The 13,202-nt window shown below is 41.8% G+C and overlaps 1 protein-coding gene across 3 annotated transcripts in view; it reads right to left on the reverse strand.

Moving 5' to 3' along the window:
• Positions 1-9,822: 9,822 nt before the first annotated feature.
• The window catches only part of CACNA2D1 (calcium voltage-gated channel auxiliary subunit alpha2delta 1), a 358,403-nt gene continuing 355,023 nt past the window's right edge, over positions 9,823-13,202 (reverse strand). For all 3 annotated transcript variants that reach the window (XM_081330401.1, XM_081330402.1, XM_081330400.1), the window contains one exon: positions 9,823-11,724. In XM_081330401.1, the coding sequence (XP_081186527.1) occupies positions 11,608-11,724 (117 nt within the window). In that variant the 3' untranslated portion in view covers positions 9,823-11,607. The remainder of the gene's footprint in view (positions 11,725-13,202) is intronic.

Below are 13,202 nucleotides of genomic sequence, written 5' to 3' on the forward strand. Positions count from 1 at the left end.
AATTTTGCAAAATGCAGAGGACTGACTCCAAGTAACAGCTACACACACGATGTCAATTCAGGTCCAAGGTGATTTTTGCTCATGGGTCTCCCCAGGAGGGGGTGACAGGCCTTGTGAAAACAATGTCAGTTATGAAATCTCCAGCATTTGCACTATGACACCAAGAATTGGACTTCAACTCCCAGAATTGGTGTACAATTTCACTGTGGCTTCTAGGCGATGCTACAATCTTTTGACTTCCTGAGGCCCTCCTGTTTCTTTTTTTCTAATGTTCCTTTGGGATCAGAATTGACACCTGGAGCTCTAAATCAAACATGTTGCTTGGATTATGTCAATACATTCAGCGGAAATATAATAGTTCAGAGAAAACAGCAACCACGACAGAGAGAGAGAGAGACGCCTTTGGTGGAACCAAGGAAGATAAGCTGAGCATCTTGAAGGAACATCTCATCCATTGCCTCATCCCCCTTGCAATGTCCACTCCCTGAATTTGTAGTGGAGAAAGCCTCAGACACACAGAGGGACCAAGCCCATGTTTAGAGGACCACTATACAGCCATCGTGCTAAGAAAAGTGCTTATGTCTGATCCATGGAGTCTTTCAGAAGAAGATTTCCATGGTGACCAACCGGATGTTAAGGGCCAGGACCAGTTTATATGCCGAAACACCTGGACACAGGGCCCAACTCCTTTCAGCCTGGGGAGGCCACTTGATGAAGAAGGATGTGAAGGAAACTCGGTTTCCACCACACTTAAGACCCCACGTAGGAGATAAGGAACCCCTTTTGTGTTCTTTAATGAATACTGAAGAATTCAAAAGAGCAAGTAACACTTAGGTTGCAAAGGTCACTTAAAATGAGATACTGCTTATTGGAGCGCATCAAGGCCAGTAAAAGGAATTCTGTAGGAAAACTTACAAATGACAGCAATACTGATTTTTCTTGTCAAGTTTCAGCAAGAAAGCCTCAAGCGTTAGAAACATCAAAAGGGATCATACTAAAATTGTTCAAGGTAGCAATACCTAAAAACCTCCTCAATCAGACTCAATCAGGGAATATATGTCATGTTAAAAACGTGATACAAATATGGACCACACTTCACATTTTGGCAGTAATGCTGGTTGTTGGAGAGAGAGAGAGAGAGAGAGAGAGAGAGAGAGAGAGAGAGAGAGAGAGAGAGAGAGAGAGAGAGAGAGAGAGAGAGAGAGAGAGAGAGAGAGAGAGAGATGGGGGAATGGAAAGACAGCTGTTTTGCTTTTTCTCCAAAAAAAACCCACATACCCAGAGCAAAGATGATTTAGTTGCCAGATAAGCAGCATTCCAGCATTATTATAAAAATGGAAACAGTTTGATCAGCTTCTCTACATCTCTTGGAATAGCCAGAAGTTGTAAAACAAGCAGCAACTCTATTACATATGTTTTTTTTTACAGCATAACTTTTTTTAACAGTAAATCCAATTACAGTGAGAAAGAATGATCAAATCCATGTCTAGTAAAACTCGAGAAAGAGAAAAAGAAAGAAAAGAAAAGAAAAGAAAAGAAAAGAAAAGAAAAGAGGAAGGAGGGAGGGACAGGAAGGAAGGGAGGGAGGAAGGAAAGAAGGAAGGGAGGGAGGGAGGAAGGAAGGAAAGAAGGAAGGAAGGAAGGAAGGAAGGAAGGAAGGAAGGAAGGAAGGAAGGAAGGAAGGAAGGAAGTGTCCAATGTGTAAAATACAATAATTCATTCTATCTCACCATTTCTGTGACCTGTGCTGCTACCTCTTTGCTAAAGGGTCTTCTTACAACAAAACTATTAAGGACATTGTTTTAAACATTAAATTGGATCCCAGTTTAAATTCGAGATGCCCCCAGATTACAAATGCTCCATCTCCAGATTGTGACAGCTGCTTCAAGAGCAAAATAAACCTTTTCAATCACTTCAGAATTGTCTTGAGTTTCAAACGCTGCCAGAATGAATGAAGGTGGGGTGTTCCCCTTCAAAACGCAAAAGGAGATTTATTTATTTTTTTTTAACCCAAAAACATTTCGCATCCAAAATGGGATGTTTTGAATTCAAATTGCTGGAGCTTTTCAAAAAATAAACCAGACAACCATTTGAGCAGGGTAGTATATGGTCTCCTGTCTTGAACAGGGGTTTGGACTGCCGATCCAAAATCCAGGAAAAAGGGACACCTGGCAGTGGCAGAGCAGTGAGCTGGTTGAGAAGAAAAAAGAACAGATCGTCAGCTGCATGACAGACTGTGAGAAAAAGCTGGTCTTTTTGAAGGAGAACTGCAGCAAGTTAGAGAAGACACACACACGCGCACACACACCCTGCAGAGAGGACAAAGAGGAATGTTGCAGATGCCAGCCAGATAGGAAATGGGATTTGTGTAGGAGATGACCAGGCTGAGCTCAAGGGAGAGGTCAGACACATCGTAAGTCACAACTCCTTTCATGCTCGGAAGAGATCTAAGTCCAGCCCACTTTGAATGCCTTCCTTATCTCCCGCTCATTTCCCTTGACTGTTAGTTGGCCAGATTCTTGTAGAGAGCTTAAGCTTGCAATACATCTTTATACTCATTAGAACTGCCAGAATCTCCTGATTTCCCCCACGCTGGGTGACTTGCCAGGTAAAGGAGGAGCAGGAGGAGGAGGAGGAGAAGGCTGATGACATCCCCAAGCAAGGCCAGGAGGTTAAGAAGAAAAGAGCGAAGCCATCAAACGGGCAATTTACTGTGAGGAAAGACTAGTCTTGCTGAAGGGAAACTGCAGAGACTCAGACTGAAGGAGACTCGGTTCTCACTACACTTGAGATCCCACATAGGAGAAAAGGAACCCCTTTTGTGTTCTTTAATGAACACTGAAGAGTTCAAAAAAGCAAGTAACACTTAGGTCGCAAAGGTCACATAAAATGAGATGCTGCTTATTTGAGCGCCTCAAGGCCAGTGAAAGGAATTCTGTAGGAAAGCTTACAAATGACAGCCATAGTGATTTTTTTTCTCTCGTCATGTTTCAGCAGGAAAGCCTCGAGCGTTAGAAACACCGAAAGAGATCCTGCTAAAATTGTCAAAAAAGCTGCCAGGGGAATTGGAGAGCATGAATTGGCTGAGTTGACAGAGTAGAAAATGGCAGCTAATATGTATTCCACTTCTGTGATGAGTGAGGGGAAGAGATAAATTTGATTTTTTTTTATTAATTCTGGATTTGTTCCAAGAGAAGATGATGTTTTAGAAATATCAGGTGTGTGAGCTGAGGCAAGGAAGTGGTTGTCAGGCCATTTTTGTTGATTGATACCTGCATTTTTGTTTTTTAAGCAATCCTATTCTATCTTAAATGGTACCATAGTGCTTGTTAATGTATTCATCAGAAGGCTGACTCCAGCTGCCAGAGAGAAGGAAGAGATTCTTGCTACAGAATCAAGATCACACGAAGTATTAGAACTGCTTTATAAAACCCTAGTGAGACCACACCTGGAATACTGCAACCAATTTTGGTTACCACACTACAAAAATGATGTGAAGACTTTGGAAAAAGTTCAGAGAAGAGCAACGAAGATGATCAAAGGCCTGGAGACCAAAACATATGAAGAACGGCTGCAGGACTTGGGTTTGGCTAGTCTAAAGAAAAGAAAAATAGGAATGACATGATAGCGGTATTCCAGTATTTGAGGGGCTACCACAAAGAAGAGGAGGTCAAACTATTCTCCAAAGCACCAGAGGGAAAGACGAGAAACAATAGTTGGAAACTGACCAAAGAGAGAAGCAACCTGGAATTAAGGAGAAACTTCCTGACAGTGAGGACAATTAACCAGTGGAACAGCTTGCCTCCAGAAATCGTGGGCACTCCATCACTGGAGATTTTTAAGAAGAGACTAGACAGTCACTTGTCTGAGATGGTATAGGTCCTCCTGCTTGAGCAGGGGTTTTGACTAGAAGACCTGCAAGGTCCCTTCCTGCTCTATTCCATTCTGTTCTATTCTATTGGGAGGATGTAGAAAGATTCTTCAAGGGACATGGACGCACCAGAGATTTATTTATTTATTTATTTATTTTAATTCCATTTATATCCCGCCCTTCTCTGAAGACTCAGGGCGGCTTACAAGCTTAGCAGTAGCCTTCATTCTATGTATATGCCTGCTTCTTAGGGCTTTCATACACCCCCCAAGCGGCATTATTACAAAGTCAGCTTAATTGCCCCCAACAATCTGGGTCCTCATTTTACCTACCTCGGAAGGATGAAAGGCTGAGTCAACCTTGAGCCTGGTGGGACGCGAACCTGCACTAATTGCAGGCAGCTGGTGTTACTTAAGGAGGCATTAGCCCACTGCTCCACCCAGATATTGATCTGAAGACAGGTTTTGGATTTTGTAGAGTTTGACGATCCCAGAGTCATAGATGATGGCATCTATGAATTGGATGTAAAAGAACTCTTCAATGGAAGAGTTACATCTGAACATGCTAGAGACTGCTTTAGAGGCAGAAGAGGCCTCGTTTTAGCAGCCACTGTCCAAGAAACGATAGAAAGAAAATGCACCACCTGTAAGAACAGAAAATCGTCTCAGTGTCGAAAGATTGTCTTCTCGAGTCAACTGGCAGGATCTCAAAGACTTCACGAGACCAACTGGGGAAGGAACATCTGCAGATGCACATCAACCCAAACTAAATTGAAGGGGTGGTTGAGTTTGCCTCGTTCCAGTAGCGGGAGGTCTTCAAGAATCCTGGAGCCATTCTTGGTCCAGAAGCTGCAGGTTTTACATCAGGTCCAAGAATGGAAGCCATAGCAAATCACCATCTGTTAGTCTATCTCCTGCCCCTGAAGAATCAGAATCCTGCTTCCTCCAGTAGATCAAAGTCTCCCGCTTCTGTGGATCGCCAGGTATCAGGCTCGAGGTCAAGAGCTGTAGACAATGGCCACTGAATTGTGCAGGTTTACCTTGGGACCTTTGAAACCATACCTGCTAATAGTTGTTGTAAGATTGTGACTTTTGGGAAAGACTGACTGAACCAGGGGAGGGGAGAGGTGTAGCAACCTCAGAAAGTTAATGACTGAATTGCGTTCTCTTTGCAATCATGTTTTTCTTGCTCACTTCTCCCCAGGCATATCAAATATAGAAAATATTTTAGATGTATGTTAGAGGCACATCAGTGACCTTCTAGTAATTAAGCCAGAGATTTGGATAAGACTCTCAGGGCGCATTTATCATTTGATTAACTTTCAGAAACCAGACATTCATTTCAGGAAAGGGAACATCAGATTTTGCAAAAGAAAAGTCTGATTCCTCTGGGTTAAAATCAATCTTGACACAGGGAAACCTCACTGAAAAGAAGCAGAGTTGAAACCCTGAAATTTGGCATGACATATTACGGGCAGGAGGCTGACTGTGTGTAGCATTTGGAGTACAAGTAGAACATAAAACACAGAATCTCGAGGCTGGAAGCAATGTTGGAGGTCTTCTAGTCCAGAGGTCTTCAAACTTGGCCCTTTTATGACTTGTGGACTTCAACTCCCAGAATTCCTCAGCCAGGCATGCTGGCTGAGGAATTCTGGGAGTTGAAGTCCACAAGTCATAAAAGGGCCACGTTTGAAGACCCCTCCCAGAATTCCTCAGCCAGGCAGACTGGCTGAGGAATTCTGGGAGTTGAAGTCCACAAGTCATAAAAGGGCCAAGTTTGAAGACCCCTCCCAGAATTCCTCAGCCAGGCATGCTGGCTGAGGAATTCTGGGAGTTGAAGTCCACAAGTCATAAAAGGGCCACGTTTGAAGACCCCTCCCAGAATTCCTCAGCCAGGCAGACTGGCTGAGGAATTCTGGGAGTTGAAGTCCACAAGTCATAAAAGGGCCAAGTTTGAAGACCCCTCCCAGAATTCCTCAGCCAGGCAGACTGGCTGAGGAATTCTGGGAGTTGAAGTCCACAAGTCATAAAAGGGCCAAGTTTGAAGACCCCTCCCAGAATTCCTCAGCCAGGCAGACTGGCTGAGGAATTCTGGGAGTTGAAGTCCACAAGTCATAAAAGGGCCAAGTTTGAAGACCCCTCCCAGAATTCCTCAGCCAGGCAGACTGGCTGAGGAATTCTGGGAGTTGAAGTCCACAAGTCATAAAAGGGCCAAGTTTGAAGACCCCTCCCAGAATTCCTCAGCCAGGCAGACTGGCTGAGGAATTCTGGGAGTTGAAGTCCACAAGTCATAAAAGGGCCAAGTTTGAAGACCCCTCCCAGAATTCCTCAGCCAGGCAGACTGGCTGAGGAATTCTGGGAGTTGAAGTCCACAAGTCATAAAAGGGCCAGGTTTGAAGACCCCTGTTCTAGTCCAACCTCCTGCTCAAGACAAGAGACCTTATACCACCCAGGTTAAACGGCTGTCCAATCTATTTTTGAAAACCTCCAGCCATTTGAACTCAAAACTCCCCATTTTGTATCCAAAATGGTTTTGGATTTAAAAAAAAAACAAAAAAAATCTGAACACATCTCTTTGAGGGCAACCAGGAGCTGTTTATGTGTCCAATGGACACTTCAATTTCTCAGATCTTTCTGGAATTGCTCATCCTTCTCTTTAATTCATCTCTAAATGCCCTGCTTTCCACTTCTATAAACACACAAGTGACTTAGCAGTTACTGTCAACAACACAAAGCTTAACACCTATTGCCAAAACCACGGGAGGGGGAGAGTCTTCAAACTTGGCCCTTTTATGACCTGTGGACTTCAACTCCCAGAATTCCTCAGCCATTATACGCTGGCTGAGGAATTCTGGAAGTTGAAGTCCACAGGTCATAAAAGGGCCAAGTTTGAAGACCCCTGGCCAAAACCAATGCAATTTAAATAGGTATCGATATTTTGAAGACAAGTTACAATCAGTCAACCATAGAACACTTGATGAAAGGGATAATTTTGCTTTTTTTTTTTTTCTTCCTTAAATGGGAAGAATGAAGGCCAAACCGAGGGAGAATTCTAAAAGATAAGAGACATCACCCTTTTATGCTGCAATCCTACAATCTTTGGGAGAGGATTTATTGGTCCTGGGGAGAACTGGAGCTGTTTTTCAGAGGAGGAAAAGCTTTGAAAAAGGCTGCCTGGAAAGGCGATATCCAACCACAGATCCTTCCTCTCAGCCCCCAGAGAGACCTTTTTCTCTCTGACATTAGAGCTCTGATGTCATAAATGGCTAAAAATGGATGCTTCCAAGAAAAGGCCTGAGGCCACGGCAAACCAAATTTCCAAGGCCAGAGCTTGGAATTTAGCTTCCAATTTAGGGTCAAACCTGGATTCTGCAGAAGCTAATTCACTCCTGCTGGAAAGCCAACATTTTTTTAAGTTAAACCCTGTTCCTCTCTTCCTTTTGCCCAAATAATAATGATGATGATGATGATGATGATAAGTGGCAAGGTCTAAACAGTTTGGAGAATTCCAACATACTTAATGAATGAGCTAGGGTTGCTTAACGTATGCCAAGTCTTCAGGAAAATTCTCAGTAGATTTCTGGCAACGTAGAAAAAGGGGATGACTTTAGAGCAATAGAGAGGAAATTTGTGCAACACTTAAAACTTTGTCATGCTGGAGCCTCTCATCTCCCAACGTTGTTCAAATTACTGCGTCCTCCTGCCAAATGTGACATATTTCAGGAGACAAGCTTCAAGTCCAGTTCTCTAAAGCTAAAGTTTCCTTCAGCATGGATGTCCTATCACTTTAAGTAAAAGCTTCTTGTTTCCTGGTTAATGCATGCTTTATTTGGTTGCAACAGGAGCCAGAAAGAGGATCCGTGCCCACCTGCATGATAATACTCATCAGAGCTATCAAGGCAAGGATTTCCCCCCATTTTCCTACAGAATTTGATCCTGCAGAAATCCGTGCATTCAAGCTCAGATGGTTTGAGCATGGCACCTGGAACATGCTAAGCTGGAGCTGCTCATGTGATAAGCATTCCTGAAGTTTTTCTAACAGGCAAACAGAGCTCAGTGTGCAAGGCTACCAGATCTGGGCTGCCAAACTCTGTCTGACCACTAGGTGACAGCAAAGAGGACAAAAAAAACCCTCTTAGTCCACCTCTATATTACATGAACGTCACTGCATCTTCCAGCTACACCTATATCTGTGGCTGAAGTTTCTTTCAGCATGGGTGCCCTACCACTTTAAGTAAAAGCTTCTTGTGTCTTGGTTAGTGCACACTAAACCTTTAGTTATGAACTGAACTTTAAGAAGTCAGTTCCTATTCCACAAGGAGAATTAAGCTTTATTCTTTCCATACTAGGAGAGAAAGAGAGGAAACCAGCCATTAAATTATCCTTTGCAAAGACTAGGAATTAATTAAGGCATTTTTTTTTAAAAAAAATTATAGATGTAGATATTGTAACCGTAAGCATTATTTACAGGAAGTAGTTAGTAGCAGTACCTGAAAAGATGTTTTGACAAAAACAAAATCATCTGAAGAGGTTACAAGCTACCTGAAAACAGATGAACTGGCGGGAAGTTTCATTTGTCTGCTTCTCAGAGAAAGAGATTCTTTAAAAAAAACCTGCAAATTAAGGATGAGGACCAATATTTTGATTAAGGCAAACTCTCCTGTTAAGCAAAAAATTCAGCAAGCGACTTGATCTTCCCTGGCAAGTTGTAAGGAATTGCCCTCCCGTTCCTAAGAAATGTATATTTTCCGTTTGTGTGCACTGCCCGGAGACAGTGACGTACGTACATGTGAGATGGGCAGCTATACAAATTCAATAAATAAATAAACCCATCAGATAAATAAATGAATAAATAAAATAACCAATCTGCGGCTTTAACAGAAGCAAGCTGCATTGGACTCCTAACGCTAAACAAGCAGAACTCTTTTCGGTGAGGACCAGAGCAATGAAATATAGTATATCTCTAACTACTTTCGGCAAGCATGAAGTCCACTAAGACAGGAGGTCCACAAACCATGGGCTGTGGCTCATTAGAAATCGGGTGACCAAAATGGAGGGCGAGCGTGCAAAGCTTTCTTTCGATAGGTGAGGGATTTATGTTGTGTGTGCAAAACCATTCCATCCCCACCCAATGCCGAAGCTGCCGCTGCCGGTCCATGGAACCAAAAAGATTGAGAACCCCTGCCCTAAGATACGAAATTACCCCCCCTCCCCCCGTGAAGGGTAGAGCTGCCAAACCTGGACTGCAAATATCCAGACAACCAGTAGACGACACAAAGATTTAAGGTTTTCTGTGTCGTTTTGTTGCCCCTAGTGATCATTCAGACTCTTGTCAGCCCACTCTGAGACCTCTAGGTTGCAATCCGAATTATATTTATTCCATTCTGTTAAGAGTGTTTCTTTGGGGCTGCAAAAATCCTTCCCCCCCTTTTTTTTAAGTGGAAAATTAGGAAACCTCGCTTTGTTATTCCTTCTTTAATTGTCTCTGAAATCAATATCAAAGTTAGATGCAGCCAAAGTGTAAAGGAGGAAATGAAGCAAACACACTGGTGTGCTCAGCTACAATCGGGAAAATAAATGGAGGCGAACAAAGGAAAAATAAAGAGCTGCCATTCATGTATTATGACTGCATTCTCGGAAATGCCTCAAATACTTTGGGCTCAAGATCAGATGAAAGTCACTTGCTAGTGCAATGATAGTTTATCGGGGTTCTCGTACAAAGAATTGCAGTTTGCAGGGGTTTTAGTAGAATTCTGTGATATCCGGAAAGCCACACATTCATTGGTGAGTTTTAAAAAGTCCTCAATTAAAATATTCTCTGCCTACAACATTCTTTACTTCAAGGTAATTGTTTACTGACGGGACAGATGTTTGAGTTCACGCTAAATCAGTATTTTTACTTCAAACCCAAGTGTTCGCTCTATATTACTGGGATTGGTTTGGGTTTTCTGATTTTTTTTCATTCAATTTTTTTTTATTTTGGTGTTTGTGATGTAAAGCAGAAGATAAAACGCTGCCTAATAACTGGGCATAATTTTGCTGAAAAGAAGCAGTTACTTTTTTTTTTTTTAACCTTGAAATAAATGCCTGTCCATTTGATTTCAGTTACTGGGTGGACCTGTAAACAGTAATTTAGGTGAATATTTTCATCTATAAAACCCACTTTTTTCCCATTTGAGTAGATAATTAAATGTGCCATCTCCCCCTTTTCAGCTTTTACTTTGTGCAGTCTATTCAGATTATCTGTTTAACAATATATAACTTAAGATTAAATTGCACCGCACGGCAATATTTGGTTTCTCACACAGCAGGAAAACAAAACGACTCAAAAGACCTGTTCAATAAACTACACTCTACCATGAAAAAGGAAAAAAAAAAAAACCTAAATCTTAAAAAAAAAAAACAACCCTGAACAAAATAGCAGCTTTGTCATCATGCAAATTACCCTTGAAAACCAACGTTCAATATACAGTATTCACAAAGACACTTGTATTCACAAACATTGTGTTTTGAAAACTTTGGAGGAATCGGTAAGACCGTGCTCTGAAAACAGAGATCCACGTGGACAAGTAACAGCTTGAGCAACGAAGGACAGACACTGGGATGAAGAGAGGAAATTTTTTTTCCAAAAACAAAAAAAAAAAATGATTCCATTTTGACGTTTGTTGCTTCAAGCTTGCCTTTTCAGAACGTTGCACCCAGTTCATGAAGTTATGGAAGCTGACTCGTTTTTAGAAAACAAAGACGATCCGTTATAAGGCATTTCACATCGTGATTTAAAGTCTCGCCGTGTCCAATTCAACACTTGACGTTCTCCAGGAGATCTTTCACGTCTAGCCCACTACGGCTTCCTTCAAAAAAGTTTTCCCTTTTTTCCTTTTTTTCTTTTATTAAAAAAAAAAGTCGTATTTTTTTTTAAATTTTAAAACCGGTTGCCACCTTCCGACCGCGGTTTTAATTCTCTCCCCTAGAATATATTTTAGATCCTGGAAACGTATTCAGACGTGCTAAACGCCGTTGCACTGATGGGCTTGAAGTGGCAGTGGGAGAGAGCGTGATGAAGATGAAGATACGTAGTGAAGAAGGAAGTCTCTGTGGGGTTGTTTTTTTTCTAAGTTACGGCACTGACTTACAGTTGATTTTACTCCCGGTGAACCGGTATGAAATGGTATCGTATGAAACCGACGTTGAGTTTGTATTCAAATAAAGTTGAAACAGGCATATAAATAATCGGGATTCTAGACCAGAAGGCGAAGGAAATGGCAAGGGTTGTTTTTTTTTTTCCCTTTTCCTTTACAAATCGGGTGTTCCAATGTTTAAGGAATGCGACCCACTCAAAACCGCCTCCGAACAAACAGAAACCGGGTGATCTTTTAGAGGGGAGCCCTTTTTTTCCTTTTTTTTAACATAAAAGTCTTCAAAAGCACACAGACAAAAGAAGACCTAACCCCAAACCTTGCAACTCCACGATAAAGCACATACAGGATTCGGTTCTCAATGGCCTAGAATGATGGAAGCATTCACACACGCGTTTAGGGATCTGACACACCAACATGCAGCCACGGCGGGTGCCTTCGAGCATCTTCCCCAGAGAAGATTTTCGAGTCACTGGCACTGCCACTGAGTCTGCCATCTTGAGCAGACTGGACCCCCTTTTTCTTGAGTGAAAATGGTGGGCTCACTTTTTTTTTTTTGGCAGGATCTTGGTTCGTTAGATTAGGTTTGGGTTTCACGGGGTCATAATTGGCAGGCTCGGCTGCCAGATAACATCCAGAGCAGGATAATCTGGATTCCTACCATAGACCAGAGTGATGGACTCAGTCCAGAGACTCCACCACACTCAGCCGAATCGTCCTGTAGGTAAGAGAGAAAGAGAGAGAGAGAGAGAAAGAGAGATGTCAGAAGTAGCTAAAACATCAGTAGAGAGATGTTGACTTCTTAAGCTTCTCACTGAGAACCCTTTTGTGCAATTTAGTCTCAACGAGTGGACCCATGTGAGCATCAGGCTCCTGAACGGTCCCTAAAGTACTAATAAGATTATCCGTAAGATTATCTGGGACACTACCCATCCTCTTCACGACCTGTTTTCCTTGTTACCCTCTGAGAGGAAGCTCCGTGGTGGTATCCAAAGCAGAACATCCAGGTTCAGCCACAGTTTCATTCCATACGGCATTGACCTTGTGAACTCTCAAGCTTCCTCCTTCCGTTATACATTCAAGATGGACAGAGAATAATATTTATATGTTACCTATATGTAAGGGTGTAGGTCTATACATATGTTGCATATAGTATGTTTAGGTGGGCGTCATGTATGTGTTCACCTTGAGAGCAGGCAACTAAATTTCATTTTTGATGTGTGCCGTTGTGCCCACAGTAAAAAATGACAATAAAATTTGTCTTATCTCGTCTCATCTCATCTCATCTTGCCTTATCTTCTCATCTTGTCTTGTCTTGTCTTGCCTTGCCTTATCTTCTCATCTCATCTCATCCTATCCTATCCTATCCTATCCTATCCTATCCTATCCTATCCTATCCTATCCTATCCTATCCTATCCTATCCTATCCTATCCTATCCTATCCTATCCTATCCTATCCAGCATTCTATTCTATTCTATTCTATTCTATTCTATTCTATTCTATTCTATTCTATTCTATTCTATTCTATTCTATTCTATTCTATTCTATTCTATTCTATTCTATTCTATTCTATTCTATTCTATTCTATTCTATTCTATTCTATTCTATTCTATTCTATTCTATTTTCCAATATTTATCCTATCCTATATTCCAATATCCCATCCCATCCCATCCCATCCCATCCCATCCTATCCTATCCTATCTTACCTTACCTTATCCTATCCTTTCTCATCTCATCTTATTTCTGATGTTAGAGTAAGTTACCCAATCCAGAACCTTCGTACCTGATGTGCTCCTTTAGTGATGACTCCCCAAATTCATTTGCCATACCACAAAGTCACCACCCAATTTCTAATTCCATTACTGTGATCTGAATTTGTCTTGATTTATACAGTAATCTATAGAAGCTTTTGTTTTTGTTCAGTCACTAAGTCGTGTCTGACTTTTTGTGTCCCCATGGACCATAGCATGCCATTGTGTCAGTGACCCTATCTAACCATCTTCACCTCTGCTGTCTCGTTCTCCTTTGGCATTCCATCTTTCCCAACATCATGATCTCTTCTTATTAGGTGACCAAAGTAATTGAGCTTCAGTATCTGTCCTTCCAAAGATCAACCAGGGTTGATTTCTTTTTGCACTACAGAAGCTAATGCATTGAAATTATAAGTAAACCCACTGATTTAAAACTTTGCAAG

This window comes from Vipera berus, assembly GCF_964194415.1.
Source record: "Vipera berus genome assembly, chromosome: 6".
NCBI lineage: Eukaryota > Metazoa > Chordata > Lepidosauria > Squamata > Viperidae > Vipera > Vipera berus.